The sequence below is a fragment of the Hippopotamus amphibius genome, chromosome 8 (genome assembly GCF_030028045.1).
Source record: "Hippopotamus amphibius kiboko isolate mHipAmp2 chromosome 8, mHipAmp2.hap2, whole genome shotgun sequence".
NCBI lineage: Eukaryota > Metazoa > Chordata > Mammalia > Artiodactyla > Hippopotamidae > Hippopotamus > Hippopotamus amphibius.
This window is the reverse complement of record NC_080193.1, coordinates 88,522,501-88,545,664: the sequence shown is the minus strand read 5'-3', so window position 1 is coordinate 88,545,664 and position 23,164 is coordinate 88,522,501. Positions and strand designations below refer to the sequence as shown.

General features: G+C 36.5%; 1 protein-coding gene across 7 annotated transcripts in view; it reads right to left on the bottom strand.

Annotated features, from left to right (window-relative positions):
* Positions 1–598: 598 nt before the first annotated feature.
* Positions 599–23,164, bottom strand: part of USP37 (ubiquitin specific peptidase 37) — an 86,016-nt gene continuing 63,450 nt past the window's right edge. For 6 of the 7 annotated variants that reach the window (XM_057744490.1, XM_057744489.1, XM_057744486.1 and 3 more), the window contains 8 exons: positions 21,413–21,554; positions 18,474–18,729; positions 16,993–17,159; positions 13,434–13,494; positions 8,964–9,079; positions 6,614–6,683; positions 5,727–5,865; positions 599–5,206 (listed from right to left, as the gene is read on the bottom strand). In XM_057744490.1, coding sequence (XP_057600473.1) covers positions 5,119–5,206; positions 5,727–5,865; positions 6,614–6,683; positions 8,964–9,079; positions 13,434–13,494; positions 16,993–17,159; positions 18,474–18,729; positions 21,413–21,554 — 1,039 coding nt within the window. In that variant the 3' untranslated portion in view covers positions 599–5,118. The remainder of the gene's footprint in view (positions 5,207–5,726; positions 5,866–6,613; positions 6,684–8,963; positions 9,080–13,433; positions 13,495–16,992; positions 17,160–18,473; positions 18,730–21,412; positions 21,555–23,164) is intronic. The other variant, XR_009055038.1, reaches the window with a different exon arrangement.

Here is a 23,164-nt window from a genome sequence, read left to right as displayed (position 1 = left end):
AAGAGCCTTCCCTAGGTTTTTATAATGACTCATTTTTAATTATGGCAGGTGGGCTGAAGCATTTTGCAGTTTTATGTCTTTCCCAGAGTAATGGCTTTTCCTTTTCACATATACTTTTCTTACTGCCCTCCTCTGGTGATAAGTTGAAGGGGACTCATTCTATGAAAAAGCTGAATGGCCCAGGTGATGGCCCTGTTTAGGTTTCACAATAATCACTAACCAGCACCCAGCGAGAGCAACATACCCACTAGGCCTAGGCTTGAGGCCTAACAGCAGGTATGAAATGCAAACACTAATTCACCCCTCCTCTCTGATACTCTTAATAAGGCAAAGGAAGAGCAGAGTTAAGGCCCATGTTGGGTTTAAAAACTGTTATCCAGAATCTCTGCAAAGCTTCACAGGCTTCTCAAATGAAATCCACCAGAGGCTGGTGCTGACTCAGCCATACCTGGTTTGCCATCCTATTCCCTTTAAGGTGTAACAGTGCTGCTTTAAAGTCCAAGTCAGAAGGCCAACAGAAGGTGACTTCCACAACTTCAACAACTGGTTGAGTGTCTGCAAGAATATGTCCTTTTCAGAAATAATAGTCAAGCCAACACAAGGTTAATAAAGGCTTTAATTTCACACACAAAAAACTCTATGCATAATTTAAAAAGGAAACAAAAACAAGGAAAAACTGTAAAGGGTACAGAGGAACAGTTCTGCTAAAACACAGATAAAGTGCCGCTCCATACAAAACAACATAAAGAATCAGAATCAAAAGTCACTCTGAACACAAAGAAAATCACCTCACAAATAATGTGGCCAAAGCTGCCAGCAAACCTAGTAGTGGCTCAACTAGGCAAAGTGTAGGAAGCTTACTTCTGTTCTCCTCTCCATAGCATAAATAAACATTGACAACAGGCCAGAGAAGATGGGGAGGGAAGGAAAAGAGAGGGAGGAAAACTTGCAGATGAGAGGTACAACCACCGTGTCTCACTCTTCCACCCCTTCTGTTCTTGAAACAGACCAGTTCAGATGATTGCTCTTGGTTTTGGCATTGGACATAATGAACTCCAGTCCCGATCTAGACCCTCATCCACTCTATTCTGACGCCAGTGGACACGCCTCTACTTCAAACCTCTGCAGTTTAAGTCCAAATTACTGAAATCAACTGCTTGTACTCATACTGGCACATTTTTTATTAAAAACTTCAAAACCTCAGACACATAGCACACATGGAAAGGAAAATTTACTGTGTATAAATATGATACAACCAAAGAGACTGCTTGAAGTTTAGTAATTAAAGCATGCCATAAAGAAGTCAGTGGTCGTGGTGAGACAGAGCCAAAGAAACCTGTCACAAAACTCTCAAGGCCTAACAAACTATAGTTTCCTAATAAAATATATATATTTTCAGATGTTAACAAGACATTGATAGAGACAAAATTAGAATTTTTAAGTAATGCATCAGAAAGATGTTAGAGGGCAAAAATCTGTTTAGTTTTTGTATATACTTAAAGAGCATTACTCGGTGTAAAGCAAAATGGGAAGGAGGAAAAAGATGTATCTGTTTTGGAGGCACACTTACATGACTTGCATCTAGTACTGGGTTGTTGGTGATTTTTCTAAAAATCTCCATGTATACACAAGAGCCACGTGCACTTGGAGATCCAGCTCTGTTCCCCTGATTTAAAACAAAAGACCACTTCAGGGGATCAATTAAACAGGGCAAGAAAGGTTGGATGACTAAGAGCATTCACTGTGTCAATTCAGAGGACACAGAAGGAAACGGAAGAAGGGTAATATTTTTATTTGTTTTAATATAATCTCTTTTAATAGATAACAAATGAGTTTAGAAACTACCTTTTTTCCCTATATGTTTCCAACCCCCCCGGCTCTCTCTGCATCATAACGCTCAACTACATGAGACATTGCCAAGAATCTCATTAATTTAGGTGTTTCCAAATAATTTTCATTACACAACTATATATGTAGCTGTACTTGTGTAGAGCTATATTTATATAGTTACATAATGGTAACTGCAGTATGGAAGAATAAGTAAATTCATGAATTCAGTTGCTGAGGCTTTAATTCTTAAGGTTTCTCTTTTAGAATTTTACACTTGAATAAGGACAGAAATAAAGAAATGTCTAGTCTAGCATCTGTCTCCCAGAGTTAATGAACTGATCTTTAAGTATCGCTGCATACTTCTTAAAATGTAAACATATTTACATTTGTTATTGAGCCATTAAGTTAGGCCTGAAGTTAACAAATCATGGCAAGTAAACAAAAAGCTCTCGGAATCAAAATATAAATAGAAGAATAATTCATGGACTTGCTTTTTATTCTATCCTGCTGAGACAAAACTTCTGAGTGTGCACACACACACATAAATATATACCCTACAAAACAGAATCTATCTTCTTACAGGCCTAAATTATAATCAGGGCTTCTAAACTGATAGTAGCATCTGGCCACATGCAATTTTCCAATCCTCTGTAATAACATTAGGTGATAAGAATCAATGTTTGAATTTTAGTTTAGCTTTCCCCTCCAAAAAATTCCAATTAAGATCAGTTGTGTGTAGAATTAAGAACTAAGTTCCAATTCAAAGTCATTTAAAGTAATGTAACCATATTTGGTATCTTCAATAGGAATATTACTTATCGTGTAAGCTGCCTGGAACTGAAGCACTCTGTCCTTATCTAACTTGTCCCTTTCTGGCACCAACATGCCAAATGCCCCATTCCCCAATTCTGAGCAAATTGCACAAAAAAATATTATCTACTTGTAATTTTTAAATACATACAGGCAGCTCAGAAAAACAACAAACCCCATCAACATGGTCCAGCTGAACTCTCCATCTGTACTCACTAACCCTTCACTGAACCAAAATGAGAAAGTAACCTTGTAGTGAAAGGGGTAATAGTTGAAGGAATGAAGGGAGGGAGGAAGGCTGAACAGGCCAAAACAATGCACAGACATTAAGGAAATTTCAAGTCCCAAACTTGCAAGTATATAAGCAGTGAGATAACTCATCTACTTTTTTCAACTAATAGTTCCTGCCCAAGACCTTAAGAGCAAATCAAATTAGGTTTGAGCCAAGTGTACTTCTAACCCATACACACACACACAAGCTACAAAAAGCAAGTCAAATGAGGGTACTTCATGGGCAGTCTAAGAGGCTTACGGCACCCTATTTGTTTAAATGCCCTAAATGCACCCACTCACGTCAACTCATTCCCAATCATTTTTAACAGTGCCTTTCAAAGCTCTCAAATACAGAGAATTAATAAATAGCTAAAGAATCTGATTACCACTTCACTCACATATGAGAAAACTAGTTATTTTTCAAGAGAAAAAAACAAAAAAGGCTCCCCAGTGGAAATAAAATTTTAAAAGCTAGTTTTTTAAACAAGTATTTTCCTCTGCTCTATACCACTCCTGCATATCCTACCACCGTATCATTTTGGAACATTCATTACATTAACAGGTAGGTAAATGGTAGGAGACAAAGCTTTTATCAGTAGTTAAGCAAAAGTGCTGGGGCCTTTTACAATTCAAAGATTCAATAGTTTAGAAGAGGTTACTATGTCAGAACACATCCAAGTTTCAAGAGTAGGGTTGGAGCTCTCTTAAGGCAATCTTCCAGAAAAGATGTTACATCTTCTGTGATGATGGACTAAAAATGAAAGAAAATGTTGAAGGTTTCATTTTGCTATACTTAATTTAACTCTGTGTGATCCTAATGATTCTTGGGCTCACGAAATTATTTTAGGAACAGAATTCTACTCTCACACTCATTCTTTATATGGTTTCACAAGCTGCTTAACCAAGCTGGTTATGTCAGCTGAGTGACTAATATAGCACTTAACGCTGCACCCCGTTTAACCTCAACTCAAAGCACCTATAAAGAAAGATAAATATATTATGCACCTTTGTTATTTGTTAGTTCTTGGAAATACCTAAACCAATAACATTTTAATTTTCACCCTGTTTTAATGGGAAAGACTGACAACAAATGGTTAAATGTTTAAGCTTTATCCTATAGCTCATGTGCTTAATTTCACCCGTGCAGCAGGGCTTTCAGCTTTAGTGGTCCAGAGGTTCAGCTTTAACACAAGAATGCTCCTCCTGACCTCTTTATGTTTGGGAGACAGAGATGCTAGCATTCTTCATATTCCCTAAGTAGTTTTGTTGGGGAGTCCCAACTGGGACAACATCACTTTCCTACCTCTTAAAGTTTTGGCTGCAGTCTGTTACAGTAATGCTTGCTCCATGGAAGAACGACACAGAAGAAAAATAAAAGATTCTATCTTCACCACCGTAATAATATAGATGATATACAATGAACTACTGTGTGAAGGAATCTCTTTAAAGAAAACACAAAGTGTACAATGAATACCAAATGTGGGAACATAATATATACCAAAGCACCAACAATCCATTTCTTGGGACTGCATGTAAACAGCAAAAGCATTACAAATCCATGAAATAATTTTTTTTATAAAAGCTCCTCAAGTCAGGTGGCAGAAATGCCCCTCCTTTGCCAGGAGGACAAACTGTCATTAGTGTAACAGGGAGAGCTGGCTTTCCAGTGAACTTTACTAAGAAACACATATGAAAGATTACAGACTTGAGTGAAACTACTCAAGGAACATAAAAGCTAAATGCCAAATGATATGTATATCTTCACACATTTCTCAGGTGAATGGACTCTTTGACAACTTCATTTCTTCTCCAAACTGCTGTGCTATTAATTTTGAGCAGGCATACTCTGGTGGCCTATCCTAACTCTTTAAGGCTCCATTCATTCCACATATATGTGTGTGTATGTGTGTGTGTATGTACATATATATATATATTTACAACATGTACTCCTAAGACAAAAGGAAGTGCCACTCTTGTAGGAGAAAAAAAGGATAATCAGCTATAGATGTGAGACCAAAGTTTCCATAAAACAATTAATATGGAGCGTTCCGCATAATTGCAGTTTTCGTCTTTTGGTTTGGCCCTGAGCTGTTTGTTGCTCCCGCATCAAGTAGAGTTCCAAATTCTCCTTGGGCAGAGGAAAGAGAAGTGGGTGGCAGTAAGAGAGAATATGCAGTGCACACTGCCAACCCAGGAGTTTGTTCCTCATGAAGCCTGACGAGTGGTCTTCCCCACTTCCATGCTAAGTGCCTGAGAGTTCTTTTCTGTTTCCAGCAGCTCATCAAAGATCTCCCTGAAAATAAAACAAAGTTTAAACAGGAAATTCAGTGAGCAAAGACAGAGTACAGACAGAAAATAGACATTGATAAAGCCTGCATAATCCCCATTTGATGCCTAAATTTTATTAAATAAGCAGCTCGTTCATTTTATTACCATCTCAACCCCATGTGTTGATTCTTCAAAATACCTGGGTGGAATGGCAATAGCTGGCTTTGACAGAAATGCTAGTTCCCATCTGTATAACTCAGATCTTCTACCAGATACAATGAAAGACCAAAAAGGTTTATGACAGGACAGCTTCAGTCATAAGGAGGTCTTAAGTTCTATACCTAGATTCTACTCTGTGATGAGTAATTAATGCTGAGTTACGAGAAAAAATATTTTGGAAATAACAAGACGTGAGCCCTAAACAAAGACAATAAAAACCATAAACTGTCAACCAATTGACTGATGGGAATATTTTATCCTTAAAGGGAAAAAAAATGTTCAGGTGATTTTTAGCTCATGGCTTCTGATCAGGCGAAGTTTCTTACTTGTGCATATAGAAGAAGATGTAACCACTCCGATCTCGATCACTCTGCACAGAAGTCTCTTGGATTTTAGATACCTCTAGGTCATTATAAGTAAACCATGACTGCTTCTTAATGTCGTACACATCACTAATGTAATGACCTGAAATAAATAAAATCTTAAAATTAAGGTTTTTTTTTTTTAAGAAAATTATTGAATTTTTCTCAGGTACAGGACAGTTTCAGAAAGAGAAACAGCCAAACCCATTTCACCTTACTCCCAACAATGTTCCTAAAACTTATTAAAAAACAGACTTCCCTGGTGGCACAGGGAAGAATCTGCCTGCCAATGCAGGGGACACGGATTCGATCCCTGGTCCAGGAAGATCCCACATGCCGCAAAGCAACTAAGCCCGTGTACCACAACTACTGAGCCTGTGCTCTAGAGCCCACTTGCCACAACTACTGAGGCCCACGCGCCTAGAGCCCATGCTCTGCAACGAGAAGCCACCGCAATGAGAAGCCCGAGCACCACAACAAACAGTAGCCCCCACTCTCCACAACTAGAGAAAGCCCATGCACAGGAATGAAGACCCAATGCCGCCAAAAAACAAACAAAAAAAAAACCATTAAAAAAATTACAAAAATTTAAGGGAGGAGTATACTCTACCAGAACAACTTTTTTTGATAAATATATTTTATTTAGGGAAATTTGGGTCATTTGTGAATAGAGAAATCAAAACAGTTGTACCTATTAACACAATTCACACTTAGTGTGCTCAAAGAAGATTCCAAAGTTTTTCCTGATGCATTCAACTTAAACCTCGCAAAGCTAGGCTCAGAGCAACCCAATAATGAGTAAATGCTGGCTAGTCCATTTATAAAATGGTGAAATCCTAATGTCCATTTACCTGAAGAAGAAGTGCTACCAATGTGACTGACAACACTGATGAGCCGATAGGAATGAGGAAGATTTCCTGTCTGGGAAACAGAAGTGGACATGACTTTTAACTATTCAATTGAATAAAAGCAAAACACTAAATTTAAATTTATTATCAAAGCTGACATGGCGAAGTTTCAATGTGTGGCAGGGGCAGTTAGACTCAATAAAAAACCCAGTGGTTGGTTATTGTTCATATCCTCTGACCTAAGAATTCTACTCCCAACTAAGAATTTATCCTAAGAAGATAATTCGAAAGAAAACAGTATATATGTATAAAATTATTCACTTTAGCATTATCTATAATAATGAAAAGTTGGAACTAACAATACACCCAGTAATAGTTAAATGGTTACTGGTATATCAACTCAGTACAATATTGTTCAGTTATTTAAAGAAAAAATATGAGGGTGTGTCAAAAGTTATCCACACTCTGGCTGCAGAATTTATTCTAATTAACTTTTAGAAAAGACATATACATCATTTTTCAACATAACCTCCTTGCTTTTCAATACACTTTGTCCAGCTGTCAACAAGCTTTCCTATTCCCTCATTAAAAAAATGCTTTAATTTAGGCTGAGCTGTGAGTCACGAATGCACCACTGTCTTCACTTCTTCATCAGAAGTGAATCTTCGTCCTCATAGGGCTGCTTTCAGGGGAACAAACAGGTGAAAGTCCGATGAGCAAGATGAGGACTATAGAGAGGATGCTTTAACACCTCAAAATCAAGTTTTTGCAGAGTGTCGACACTGTGGGCAGAAGTGTTTGGATGTGCATTTTCATGCAAGATCAGAACACCCTTGGATAGCAGTCCTCTGTTTTTAATCCGAAATTTAGGCTTCAGCTCTTCAATAAGCATCTCTAGTCATTCATACACACTTCTTCGAGACAAAACACTTTCTCCATACTGTGCACAAAGCCTTTGATAAATAACGGTACCAGGTACACTCTCAGATCACAAAAAACGATTCACTGCACACTGCTCTTCTTTTGTGCAAATCACAAGTGGGGCATCCATTTTTGCTCTCACCGCAGTTACAAATGAACTGATGTAACACGTTCACACCTGCACAGCAGCGACTGGGGAGACAGTGGCCTTGAATGGAAAGTGCTGGTAAGACATGCACCCAACAGAAGTTTTAATATAACCAGAGTGCGGATAATTTTGGACTCACCCTTGTATGTGGGTCAACAATATGTTAACTTGTTTTTCAAACCTACATGAACACACATAATAACTATAGCTCTATAAAACAGGTATATTAATGGTTAAACACTGAAAAACAGAATAAAAAAAATGAAAAGAGTTGACGTGTTGCTATAGGGATTATGGATGAACTTTCATATTTTAAATACTTTTAAAAATGCAATTAAAATATTATTAGCAGAAAAGTAAAACAAAACTGAAAAGTGATATTCACCCACTTCAGGCAGCACTGTAAGATATAATTTTGGGAAGAAATACAGCTATAGATAAACCAGAAACCATTAAAATGTTCAAAAACTCTGATGTGGTAATTTATTTCTGGGGATTTCCTTAAAGAAGAAAATCCTAAATATAGAAAACATTACAATTATACACAATTCCTCAATATGTTATTTATTATAATGAAAAAAAAAACTTAAATGCTCAATGTTAGCTAAAAATTAAATAAATAGTATGTTCACTGATGGAATACAGTATAGCTATTAAAAATAAAATGCTTATAAATAGTCTTTAACAAGCAGGATTAAAAACTGTACTTATTCTATAAAGCTTTTTAAAAGCATAGTTAGGGTACTTTGGGGTAGGGATGATAAAAGAATATATCAAATGCTAACAGTAGTTGTGTTAGAATAGTGGGATTCTGGGTAATTAAAATTATGAAAAATTTGGAAAATGGGGAAAAAAGCAATTATTTAGGGGGAAAAGGGGTAAAAAAAGATTTCAAGTGCTCTAGTTAATGTCATTAATTCAACAGTTTTTATTGAGTAACAATCAACTAGTTTTAGTATTAAACCTTAAAAATAAAATAGTTTTGGTAGAAATCAAGGTGACTTAATATACATATGACTTGAGAGCTATTACTAAGTTATTACCTAACATGCACATAAGGCGACCAGGATGTTATTTCTTTATTTTTTCATTTTGTTTTGAATCTTCTATGTAAGAAATGAGGAGCAAAGGCCAAGAGAAGTGAAGACCATGTGATGGCTGCCAAAGGGGCAGAAATGAACCTGCAATGGACACGGACAGTGTGGCCTTTGAAAATAAGGAGCAGGAGGAATAGTATGGACAACCTGACCAGTTGTTCTACAAAGGAAATACACTGTCACCCACCTCAGCATTTCTTTTCAGTTCCTCAGCTTCAGCTTCTGTGTACTCCATATCTAAAACGTCCTCATTTCCAGAGTCATCATCAGAGCCCAATGAATCCAGAAAAGAGTTGTTAAACTCTGAGGAACACAAAGACAAAGTCTTATAAAAGTTCTTGGAATGGATACAAAGAGAGATGATTAGGAAAATAGAAAACAACTTGAAGTACACATTTTATCATCCTAAGAAACATAAAACATATTATTATTAGGGTTCCAATTCACCCAGCCTACGCTAGGGAATAAAAGTTCAGGCACCAGTTATCTGTAAAAGAAATGTTCCCTTCTGTTTTAAATATATATTTTATGAAAGGGGATAATACTCTTATAAGAAAGGAATAAAACTGAAAAAGAGAATATAATTTTACAGAAAATCCAATTTCACTGAATTCCCTATTATATAAACTATATGTTAGATTTGATGCACTTGGTGCATATTATAGGTGCCACCAACAAACATACATTATCTCACAGAAAAGAGACGATAAGATCAACCATCCTTTCATTTTTTTCAATATTAAATCATACCCTGAAATTTAACAAAAATAACGGAAATTCAACCTTAAACTCCTAAGTTTTACCTAAAATCCACTAAAGAAATAAATCCAAGATCCATTTTTTATCCGTAATAATGCATTTCCACTGGTAGAATCCATTTTTACTAATGACTTCAAATAAAGAATCCTAGGAGCATTTGTACATAAATGACTCTGTTTTATAGAGTTGTTTAAAAAACATGAACACTTAAGAATGGGAAGAACAGGAAGACACTACAGCATCAAAACTCTGGAAGCTGGAATACAGAGGAGTGACTGACTTAACAGACCTAAGAAAGTCAAAGCCAAAACCTAAGCCGGTAATGGAAAAGTTGAAAACCAATCCAATTTATATTACAGAGTCCTCAAAAGACATACAACTTGGAAACACCAGGTACTTCTGAAACTGGAGGCTAAGAAGAGGATAAAAATAGGCACTAGGTGAAAGCTGTTTGAGTTACAGACTCCTAGATCCACTTCCCCCTACTTTGTGTTGCTGGGCAATGACAGAAGTCTGGAGTTTTGTTCACTGGAGAGTTGGTAAAAAACGTCTCTGGATTGGGGGATTCCAGGAACAGGGGAGTACCATACTGAAAACAGGGGAGTAGGCGACAGTTTACATATCAAAAGATGAGTAGAACTCCCACCCCCAAACCCAGCCCTATTCCTATACTTGGCTCCCATAACTCTGGCAGCCACATCTTCTACCTTTAGGCAAAGGCAAGAGACTAGAAAACTTTCTTTAGGAATCTTACCAGACTAAGGAAAGGCCTAAAGTATTAACATCATTCCCCAAACAGTAAAACCCTGTAAAACTCAAACTTGACAAGCCCTAGCTATTCATATACTGAGAAATTCTAATCATCTTTTTAGTCTCCTACTCTTAATCATGAGCTGACAGCCAAAGACTACTAGATAACTAAGGAAAGGCTCTAACAAGGGATATAAAGACCATAATAAACACACAGGACAGAGCAATCTGGAGAAAACAATCTATTTGGGGAAATGAAAATGTCAAACAAAAAACTGAACTATATTTCATATCCTCAGAGAGTTGAGATGGTATTGCTTTCATGAAACACTCCCACCTCAAAATCTTATAAAAAAGTAACAATCACATAACCAGTTCTTGAAAATTAAAAATATGATAGAAATAAAATACTAAAAGAAAAGTTTGGAGTTGGTGATAATGTTGGAGAAACTTCCCAGACAGCACAACAAAATAACAAAAAGATGGAAAACTAGAGAGGAGAGATAAGAAAACTAAGAGGATCAGACTAGGACATCTGAATAATAGGAGTTTCAAAAAGAGAAAAGAGAGGAAGTAGAAGGGAGGAAATCAGTGAAATTTTCTTAGAATTGAAGGACACAAGTTTCTAGATTAAAATAATCCACTAAGTGCCCAGCAAAAATGGATGAAACAGACCCACATCAAGGCATGTCACTGTGAAACTTAATCACAATAGAAACAAAGAGAAGATCCTATAAGCTTTCAGGAAAAAAAAAAAGATGTCACATCAGGATAAAGAACAGCTTTAGACTCCTCATACAGCAGCCCAGCAAACAAGACTTCTGTCATTACCCAGCAGCATGAAGGTGGGGGGAAACAATGCTTTCACAATTATTGTAAACCCGGACTTCTATATTCAGCCAAACTATCAGTCAAATACTGGGACAGAATAAAACTTGCAAGGTCTCCAAAAAATCTAAGTCACATCCCTTCTTTTTCAAGAAAACTACTGGGGATGTTCTCCATCAAAGCCTAAGTACACAAAGGATGAGAAAAGAGTGAGATACAGGAAACGGGAGATTCAAACAAAAGAGAGAATCAGAGGGAATCCCCTGGAGAATGGTTAGGGAGATCTCAGGACACTTGTGCATGGATGTAGAGGGCAACCAGTCCAGACTGGAGCAATATGACTTGAGACAGCCATTCATCACCACCATTGTTCCATCTTTTAAATCTGAGCACAGAATGCCTAAGTGAGCCTAGCTTGAATTCTTATTTGTAACTCTCTCAACCACTTGCCAGTAAAGTTCTTGCTCTCTCCACCATGCCCTGGTGTCTGGATCAGCCTAGAACACTCATTTTATACCAGCAAAGTATAATCTTTAATCTATTTCTCAGAGCCAGAGAAAGACTAGAGTGATCTTAGAAAATACAGAGTTATTGATACAGCCACTATGGAGAACAGTATGGAGGTTCCTTGAAAAACTAAAAATAGAGTTACCATATGACCTAGCAATCCCACTACTGGCCGTACCCAGAGAACACCATAATTCAAAAAGACACATGCATGCCAATGTTCACTGCAGCACTATTTACAATAGCCAGGACATGGAAGCAACCTAAATGTCCATCAACAGATGAATGGATAAAGAAGATGTGGTACGTATATACAATGGAATATTACACAGCTTTAACAAGGAAAGAAACTGGGACATTTGTAGAGACATGGATGGACCCAGAGACTGTCATACAGAGTAAAGTGAGTTAGAAAGAAAAAACAAATATCGTATATTAACACATATATGTGGACTATAGAAAAATGGTACAAATCAACCGGTTTGCAAGGTAGAAATAGAGACACAGATGTAGAGAACAAACATATGGACACTAAGTGGGGATGGCTGGTGATACTCCTACGAGTGTTCATCACAGCCCTTGAGGTTCTGGAAGAAGAAAACCTTGCTGAAAATGCAGACAAAATGGGTAACATCTTGAGAAACAAACTCATGAAGCTACCTTCTGATACTGTAACTGCTGTAAGAGGAAAAGGATTATTAAATGCTATTGTTATTAGAAAAACCAAAGACTGTGATGCTTGGAAGGTGTGTCTGTGACTTTGAGATAATGGACTTCTAGCCAAGCCAACCATGGTGATATCATGAGGTTTTTGCATCTCTGCTTGTGATCAAGGAGGAGGACATTCTGGAGGCCGTGGAGATCATTAATAAGAACATCTCGTCTTTCTGAGGGTGGTGACAGTTTTCAGTGGCGCCTGGGAGCCAGCTGGAGACAGGCAGTTTGTTGACATCCTGTAAAAAGCTCTGCATTTCTGTGCTTAATGCTGGCATATTCCACTCCCCCATGTCAAGGGTATTTTAAAAAATATATGTTTTCAGTTCATACATAATAGAATGACATTTATAAACGTGCAGTGTGCTGTGTAACATAACTAAGAGAATGTCATGGCATCTTATATTTGTTTAAGTGGATTTGTGTGTGTGTGTGTGCTTTCTAAGGTGAGATGCATCTCTCTACACAGACAAACTTTTAATCAAGCCCTTCAGCATAATTTATATACATTTTAATAATTTCCTTGCTGGTATAAATGTTTATATTTGAAAAAGTTATATGAGAGCATTGCATAGAAGACTTGCTTAACCTTACAGAGCTGAATCATAATCACTGAATTTTAGGAAGCATTAATGGTTAAGCTTATATAAAATATGTTAGATTTAAGTAAACTCTGTACTGGCCAGCACCAGGATATATTCCATGAATGTCATTATTTTGAATTAAGAACTAATGTTTAACATTCCTAGATAATGTTTTAAGTGTTTGATATAATTTGTAAAAAGTGTTTCTTTAAATTTAAAATAAAGCTCATATTTAAAATGTCAAAAAATATTGTTTAGGGATATGACTATAGATGGTAAAATTATTAAAAAAAAAAAAAAAAAGGTAAGTTGATGAGTACAAACGGTGGTAGAATGGTGGTTTCCTCTGGGAGGAAGGGAAGGGAAGGGGTATACAGGTAACTTCTAAGGTTCTATTTCTTTACCTGGGAGGTGTTCAAATTTGTTATTGTTATTAAAAACAACAAAAACATTTCATATGCTCTTCTGTGTGTGATACACTTCATAATATAAAAAAACGTAATTAATCTCCAGACCTTGAAGACTTAACTCTGTAGCTCTTTTGAGGTCATCATCTTCTTTCTGTTCCCAAGCCTCCTAAGGGGATAAGAACAAAACTAAGGTATTTAAAGAAGTATTGATTAAACTTATTTAATGAGGATAAAATCAGCTGCGCTGAAAGTATTTGCTAATAATGTTTTCTATAATCTTATGGGATGTCTGAAATATGACCTCTTGAAAGATGTGAGGAAGTTCTTTACTTTTTCCAACACTGCCTTCCTAAAACATAAACCTGGGAGTTAAAAAGGCTTAAATGCTATCTCTTCTAGTTAGTGACATTTGGCTTGCCAACCAAAAGCCACTCCATGTAACATTACGATGCAATTGTCTTTTCTTTTAACATGTATAAGATACCTGGAACATAGGAGATACTTAGTAAATACAAGGATGAGTCAAAAATTATCTGCACTCCGGTTATATTAAAACTTCTGTTGGCTACACTGTCTTATCAGCGCTTTCCGTTCAAGGCTACTGTCTCCCCAGTCACTGCTGTGCAGGTGTGAACGTGTTACATCAGTTCATTTGTAACTGCGGTGAGAGCAAAAATGGATGCTCCACTTGTGATCTGCACAAAAGAGCAGCGTGCAGTGATTCATTTTTTGTGGTCTGAGGGTGTACCTGGTACCGTTATTTATCAAAGGCTTTGTATGCAGTATGAAGAAAGTGTTTCGTCGCGAAGAAGTGTGTATGAATGGATAGAGAAGTTCAAGAAAGGTCGCACAAGTGTTAGCCATCAAGAAGAGCTGGACGCCCATCCACATCCATGGCTGATGACAATACTGAGCGTAGACGTGATATGATTCTGTCAAATAGAGGAGTGACAGTAGATTATGTGGCAAATCAGCCATGGCTCTGCCTATGAAAGAATCCATGACAGACTTAGGTTTTGAAAAGGTTTTGCTGAAGCCTAAACTTTGGATTAAAGAGAGGACTGCTATCCAAGGGTGTTGTGATCTTGCATGAAAACGCACATCCGCACGCTTCTACCCACACTGTCAAGATTCTGCAAAAACTTAATTTTGAGGTATTAAAGCATCCTCCCTACAGTCCTGATCTTGCTCCATCGGACTTTCACCTGCTTGGTCCCCTGAAAGCAGCCCTATGAGGACGAAGATTCACTTCTGATGAAGAAGTGAAGACAGTGGTGCATCTGTGGCTCACAGCTCAGCCTAAAACATTTAATGAGGGAATAGGAAAGCTTGTTGACAGCTGGACAAAGTGTATTGAAAAGCAAGGAGGTTATGTTGAAAAATGATGTATATGTCTTTTCTAAAAGTTAATTAGAATAAATTCTACAGCCAGAGTGCAGATAATTTTTGACTCACCCTCATAGCTCTCTTTTCTTCCCCCTGATTTACAGGATTTGCCGAGTTCCTTGGTATAAATACTCCTACCATGGCCAGTTTTTTTTTTTTTTTTAAATACATCTTTATTGGAGTATAATTGCTTTACAATGTTGTGGCCATGGCCAATTTTAAGCTACCAATGTGACCACGAATGCAGATTTGAGAAGAGGTATGTATAGTGGGCTCTCCTAAGCTAGTTAGGGAGCTGGCTCTAGCACATCACTGACCCACATCTATGACAGCAAGATAAACAGTATTTCCACAACATATTATTCACAGATTTCTAATTTTATTCTTGTTAAAGAAACCAAAACAGAAAAGAAGCTTGGTAAATACTAAATGAATGCTGCTGACTGTTGCTTCTCTAATACCTCAAGTTTTCTTAGAAAAAATAGTACTTCTGAAAATACCTCAACCTGGATGACAAAGGAAAATGCTGACTATAAAAAAATTTCCCTCTCATCTTCAGAGAAAAGATAATTTACCAAGGATGCATGAGTAAAGAAAAAATGTAAAATTGTTCATACTTTCCTCAATCCTAGACTTGTTTTTAAAGTTACTTAAATATATAAGAAGCTTAGAATGAGCTATTCTGCATGATAGTCCTGGGAGCAATAATACTGTGTTCAATAAAGTCACAGTGGTGTTCTCTAAGAGGAAATATGATTACTTAAATTTATCCAAGTATATAAAGTCTATGCTGAAACAAGAAGGTAAAGGACTCTCTTTTAGTAATCAATAGAATGATGCAGGTAAACAAACTAAAGAAACTTCATCTCATAATCCTATCCTCACACCTGAGAAGAATAAGATAGTTTTAACCAGGTCAGCTGACAAGAAAAATATATATCTTTTGTCAATGAAAAGGAGGATTGCTGAATTTTTCCTTTTTCTGCATTATAAGGAACTACTGTTAAGAAACCAACCCATGGTCTTTTATATTAAGTTTTCTACAACAAATGATTACTATATATTCTCTATAACACAGTTTGACATGTACACATCTTGATGACAAGGCAACTAGGGAGGTGGTACTTTTAAATATCAATAAAAGGATAAAGAACAGCTGGTTCTGAAATAGTTTTAAAGCAGCAGTTCTCAACCTTGGCTGCACATTAGAATCACTGGGGGAGTTTTTTTTCAAAACCCTTATTTAAAAAAAAAAAAAAAAAGAAAGAAAAAGAAAGAAATCTAGATGCCCAGACCACACTTGAGATCAATTACATCAGGATTTCTGAGGGGTAGAACAATCCAGGCACCAGTATATTTTTTAAAGCTCCCCAGATAATATTAAAGTGCAGTTAAAATTAAGACCCAATATTCTAGCAACATTAGATTTCTTAATCTGATATCTGCAAACACTAAAACTGTGCACTCAATCTAGGGAATTTTGGTAAATTTTTATTACTAACATGTATAGGATTAGACAACCATGAAAATATCACCTTTAGTCAGATATCTCAGGTGGCTGCAACAGTGCAAATCAACCAGCTTTGGCAAATATAAGCATAAAGAACTAAAAACTGAAGAACAGATTACTACATAAAGAAAAGAGCAGATAAATGTCAGTCTATGACTAAAATCTAAAATTTCAGATAATATTCCTGAGAATTTTATGTTCAAATAATTCACAGGAAAGGATTCATACTGTGAGAAAATGACCAAAACAAACACTTTGCCTTAAAATATTAATGATAAAATCACCACGGCATACTGGCTGTTTCAACTGCTTGCAAAATAAAGTTGGACTAGGGATGATCTCTAATAACCCATCTTGCTTTATTGTGCAATAAATTATAGTAATAGGAGGTAACCAACAAGACATTTTGTTGCATTTGGATTTTTTAAAAAAAGAAAAACAATCAATGTTTCTGTTTCAAACCCAAGGCCCCAAACAAGGTTAATTTGTTTTGGTGGCTCAATGATTTACCGTATGCAAATCACCTGAAACAATGTCTGACACACAGTACTTAACGAAATACTTTTTTTTCCCCCAAGCTCTTTATTGGAAAATAATTGCTTTACACTCTTGTACCAGCTTTTGAGGTACACCAAAGTGAATCAGCTGTATTTATACATATATCCCCATATCCCCTCCCTCCCGCAGCGAAATGTTTTTTACTGTTATTATTGTTCATTTCTTGGAAAAGACAGGTATGGAGAAAGTATCAATATAAATATCTCTTACTTGCTCCTGAAGGCTCTGAGCCAGTGCCTGCTGAAGCTCTTGCTCCTCCCTCTCACGCTCCATATCATACTGCTGGAGCCAATCAACCTCTCCTTGAGATCCTTCTGGAGTTTTGTTTTCTTTATTCTCATCACAATCTTTAGTTATCTCAGTAAAAGTGGCAGGATCTGAGAAAGCAGAACATAATATAACTGGGATATCCTCTTAAAAACTGAAATCTCTGCACTAGAGTGACATGTACTGTTCAAAGAGCAATGTATCCTAACCTCAGACATAAGTTGCTTGGAACATACAATCTCACCTTACTACACATCTAGATCAGGGTTTCTTAATCTCAGTACTATTGACATTTTGGGTGGGATAATTTTTTGTATACTAAGATACTAAGGATATCAAGAGAGAAAAATTAGACCTGGCCACTGGAAGAGGAAGTGAAAACTTTCTACTTAAAAAATCTTAAAATACCCATAGTGCAAGGCAAGGAGGCTCAGTTTTGTTGTTTGCAGTGACAGCTTCAGAAATAAAATATGAATAACAATTACCACAAAAATAATTTTTATCTGTATAGCACTTTACATAATATGTATGTGCTATCTAACATTCTACCCACAATGATCTGAAGTATGTCTAGTAGATTCCCCATACAGAAATAAGAAAAATGAGTATCAAAGAGGTTAAGTTACTTATTTAGAAATTTATAACTAGTAGGTAGTATAGCTAAGACTAAATGACCAAGACCATCTTAGTTCAGTGGTCTGAACCATTATGAAGGGATGAACCCAAATAAGAATGGAGAACTTGGGACTTCCATGGTGGCGCAGTGGTTAAGTATCTGCCTGCCAATGCAGGGGACACAGGTTCAAGCCCTGGTCTGGGAAGATCTCACATGCCGCGGAGCAATTAAGCCCTTGCACCTCAACTACTGAGCCTAATGCTGCAACTACTGAAGCCCGTGCTCCACAACAAGAGAGGCCACTGCACCACAACGAAGAGTAGCCCCCGCTCGCCAAAACTGGAGAGAGCCCGTGCACAGCAACAAAGACCCAACACACCCAATAAAAATAAATTAAAAAAAAAAAAAAAAAAGAATGGAGAACTTGAATTATTTATATGTTAAAACTTGGTATAATCAGATATAAAAAAATGAAGAAAGAATTATGCAAATTTCTGAGAGCAGTGGTGAGAAAAAGGTGACCAAAAACTGACACAAACATTTTTTAAATGCACAAGAAAACTAATTTCTCTCTTGATGTACACCTAAAGGGGCATGGCATACTTTACCACTAGCCTCTGGATACTAACTCTCAATATTTGCTTCTCAGATTTTTTAAATTGTTAAAAAAAAAAAAAGCACAAAAATATTATTAGCTCTGTTATACAGATCCATCTCACCTCCCATTATGTAGAAGTCATTTGTTACTATAAAACTTTCGAACACAGTTGTGCCTTGTTTAACAGATGTTTACCTTCATTAAACCTACCGGGCTCTGTGATTGTTTTTGGCTTCTCAGTTTCCACAGGGTCTGGATTTTCAGGCATTTCTTGAATATCATCTTCTGCAAATCCAGTATCAGGGCTGCTGGTTGGTTTATCATCATCTTCGTGACTGAGAGACGGTGAAGCTTCTCTCTTACTTATCTCTAAAACAGCTGCTAGAAGCTCTTCTTCACTCATTCCGTCAAATCCTGAGTTTTCCAATTCAGACTTATCAGGTTCTAGTCTGCAAGATTTTGAATCCTGAAGAATAGAGCTGCTTTTAGAAGAAACCAGAATGCCTACAAATACAGCAATCTTGGAGTTTAAAGTGATACGTTTATTTCTATAGTTTCCCCCACCCCCCTTTTTTGGCCACACTGCATGGCACATGGGATCTTAGTCCCCTGACCAGGGATCGAGCTTGTGCCCCCTGCAGTGGAAGCAGAGAGCCCTAACCACTCAACCACCAGGCAATTCCCAAAGTTTCCTTTCTTTGATGCTTTGGGTTATTTAACAACTAATTACCAATATGTAAACTCACTGGCAAGGCTAATTTTCTTTTAATACTACCTACCTAAAGATAATGTTTATTTTCTTGATTATAATAAGTGTTAAAGTATACTCTTTGCATAAATTTGGAAAATACATTAAAAAAATGAAATAAATTCATTCAAAATCCATCACTCGGAGATAATTATTTTAAGTATTTTTGGTGTATTTTCTTCCAGATATACATGGATTATACTGTAAATATTCTGTCACTACACCTAATATTCTTTTTAAAATGTTGGCAAGTCTTTTTCATTTTTTTTTAATAAATGAGAAAAAAAAACTATCAAGATTTTGTAAATATTCAGAAGTTATTTTCTGAATAACATTCTCTCATTTCTGGGAGAATTTCTGACTTTCTGTCATTTCTCATTCAAGGTGAGCAACCACAAACTATCTCTAACTTTAAAGATGGGAAACAGTCTGAACAAAAAACAACTACTAAATAATTGTTATTTTACCAAAATGGAGGTTTAAAATCAGTCACATGAGATGATGCAAACTCCTAGAAAAGCTTCTTTCTTCAAAATGTTAACTATCATTGTGCGTCAAGATAGAAGATGATGTAGTTGTGTCTTCGCACCCATTACTTAAACTTTTAGATTACCTAGTTGGCCTCTTGACGTAAAATATTTACTATGGTTCCCTCATATTAACAATTAGTATCGGGTGGGGGGGGGAGTTGAGGGAGGGAGGGAATACGGGGATATGTGTATAAAAACAGATGACTGAACTTGGTGTACCCCCCCAAAATAATAAATAAAATTAAAAAAATAAATAAAAAAATAGAAATAAAAAGACAAAAAAAAAACAACAAACAATTAGTATCAAAATAAAGCAAGTAATTATTTGAGGACCAATATGTAAAAGTAGCTCTGAAGGTTAACAGGAGAAAGCAATTTATCTACCACAACTTTAATTTCTTTTTCTTTTTTAAAAATTAAATAATTAATTTTTTGGGGGGGGAGGATGCATTTTGGGTCTTCATTGCTGCGTGCGGGCTTTCTCTAGTTGTGGTGAGTGAGGGCTACTCTTCCTTGCAGAGCATGGGCTCTAGGCGTGTGGGCTTCAGTAGCTGCAGCACACAGGCTCAGCAGTTGTGGCTCACGGGCTCTAGAGTGCAGGCTCAGTAGTTGTGGCTCACAGGCTTAGCTGCCCCATGGCATGTGGGATTTTCCCGGACCAGGGCTTGAACCCGTGTCCCCTGCATTGGCAGGTGGATTCTTAACCACTGCACCACCAGGGAAGTCCAAACTTTCATTTCTTAAAAGCATCAATCTTGGAAACAACTTAAGTGTCTACTGATGGATGAATGCATAAAGATGATGTGAGATATATATGTGTGTGTGTGTGTGTGTGTGTGTGTATACACATAATACAATACACACACACACACACACACACACACATACACAATGGAATATTATTCAACCATAAAAAAGAATGAAACCTTGCCATTTGTGACATCACTGAAGGACCTTGAGGGAAATAAATTACACAGAGAAAGACAAATACTGTATGATCTCACTTACATGTGGAATCTAAAAAACAAACAAAAAAACTAAGCTCACAGATACAGAGAATACATTGGTGGTTGCCAGAGGTGGGGGCTAGGGAGTGAGCAAGATGGGTGAGGGGGCAAAAAGGTACAAACTTCCAGTTATAAAATAAATAGGGGGCTTCCTAGGTGGCGCAGTGGTTAAGAATCCGCTTGACAAAGCAGAGGTCACCGGTTCGATCCCAGCTCCAGGAAGATCCCACATGCCATGGAGCAACTAAGCCCGTGTGCCAAAAAAAAAAAAAAAAAAAAAAAATACATATGGGACTTCCCTGGTGGTCCAGTGGTTAGGACTCCGCACTTTCACTGCCGAGGTCCCGGGTTCAATCCCTGGCAGGGGAACTAAGATCCCGCAAGCCATGTTGGGTGGCCAAAAAAAAAAAAAAAAAAAGATTAAAAAAAAAATAAAATAAAATAAATAAACCACAGGGATGTAATGTACAGCATGGTGACTACAGTTAATATTGTACTGCATATCTGAAAGTTGCTAAGGGTACATCACAAGAAAAAAAATTTTTGCTGGTAACTATGTATGGTGATAATGTTAGGTAGACTTATTGTGGTGATCATCTTGCAATAAATATATACAATATTGTATCATTATGTTGTACACTTGAACCTAATCTGATGTTATTTGCTAATTATACCTCAACTTAAAGAAGTCTCAATCCACGTTTAAACAGACTGGTTTTGTAGCTACAAAAAGTACACTCTTTAACATCAGTGTTTGAACAGATTAAGTTTATAATCTATCTTATGTATTTATTAAGTTTGCTGATGCTGGTTATGAAAGTCATTTGTTTGGACAGTCAGATATTTTGGTGAGAAATTACTTACCTTTTCCAGGTCTTCCTGCTGCTGTTCACTGCCTGACATTTCACAAAGTCTCTGGCTAAGGGCCACAGAGCGTTTAAGCTCATCTTCACTGTCTGAATCAAGGCATAAAGCCAAGGAGCTCTTGGATTTGAAGGTGAAATTCCTGTAATTTAAGAAAAACAAACAAAGAAAAAAACTCTATGTAAGTCTGATAAACATTTGTCTGTTTTTTTTTTGAAGTATAAATACCAAATTAAAATAAAAAGCGTTTCCATTATGGAGAATGATTTAACAGAGAAAAAGAAAAGATATATCAAAAGAGGTATATTTAAGCATTACCTTTGCCCTACTCCAAAAGAGCCATGCTTTGAAAATCAGACAACTCTTATGCTATTGTATATTATCAGTAAACCAATCACTTTGTGCCTTTTTTCTTTCAGTGATCAACTCCAAAGAAGTTTGTTACTATCTTTATAAAGCAAGTACTCTACTGAATGCATGCAGACATAGCAATGAATACATGTTTTTGACAACAGAGTGCATGAGGACTAATTTTTGCTCTTTTAAATTATGATCCATGTACTTTGAAATTAACAGTAACATTCCACTTATCTATTTATATGTAGGTCCAACTTCTGGCAACCTCTACCTTCTAGAGCACAGGGACTCAAAAGTAAAAAAAAAAAAAGGCTTTTGAGGAAGGCAGCAGTTTCGAAGCCCATGAACTTTACTCTTTAGGCTGGGACCCTTCTTCCCCAGGAAATGGTGTATAAAATAATGTAGCAAGTTCATCAAGAAATGAGAGCTAAGAAATGAGAGAGAATAACCACAGAAAGGGCAATAAAGAACTATAAAGTAACTTTAATATAAAGGTAAACGGTCATAAGAATTAAGAGCCTCTGAGGGCATTATATTAAAACACAGTGCAATAACTGATACTTACAATGCTGATTTTAAGTCATTACAATATATTTAAATTATCTTCAGTGTATTTTAACAATATAAGGAATTCTGTAAGGTTATAGAGAGATAACCATCTAAAGTGGTTAAAACATGTTAAAGATTAAAATTAAAAAGACAATGTTTAAAAAGGCAAGCTTCAGTTATATAAAAATTCATTTATTTTGAATATCATATATTATTGTTCAATGATACCAGATAAGTAAGGTGTTACTGTGTTGTCTTCTAAGTGAGCTGAAAATAAACTAAAGGAAAAAGTGGTAAAGGTCAAAAAGCACAAACTTTCTCTGATGAAGGTTAACATAAATTCATATGCTATACTAAAAAAAAAATGTAAAATGGACATTGGAAAATGCAATAATCTAAATGTGAAAACTGTAAATAAACATGTAGAATGATGGCACCAAGAAAAAAGAGGCCACAATGGAAACCAGGAGGATTGCGTAGCAATGTAGATCAAAGAAAAGAGGCAAGTGGTCAGTGATAAGCCCAACCATAGTCTTTGGCTGAGAGCAGCCAGGATATCACTGCACTTCAGCCTGAACACTTGAATAGCCTCCCAATATGTGTTCAAAAAGGGTTTTAAATATAACTTACAAATAGCCAATTAGCCATCTTAATTCTTCATTTTGATTTCATGCTCACCAAGCAAAACTGAACGTATTGATTTATTTATCCATGTAAATACTTTGCTGAAGGAGGGTGACACCTGGCTGCTAATATACCAGGGTCAAATGTGACAAAGGACATTACAGAAGAACCAATGGTATTCTGGTTTATAACTCAGCCTCTTTTAAGTTTGATCGGCATGAC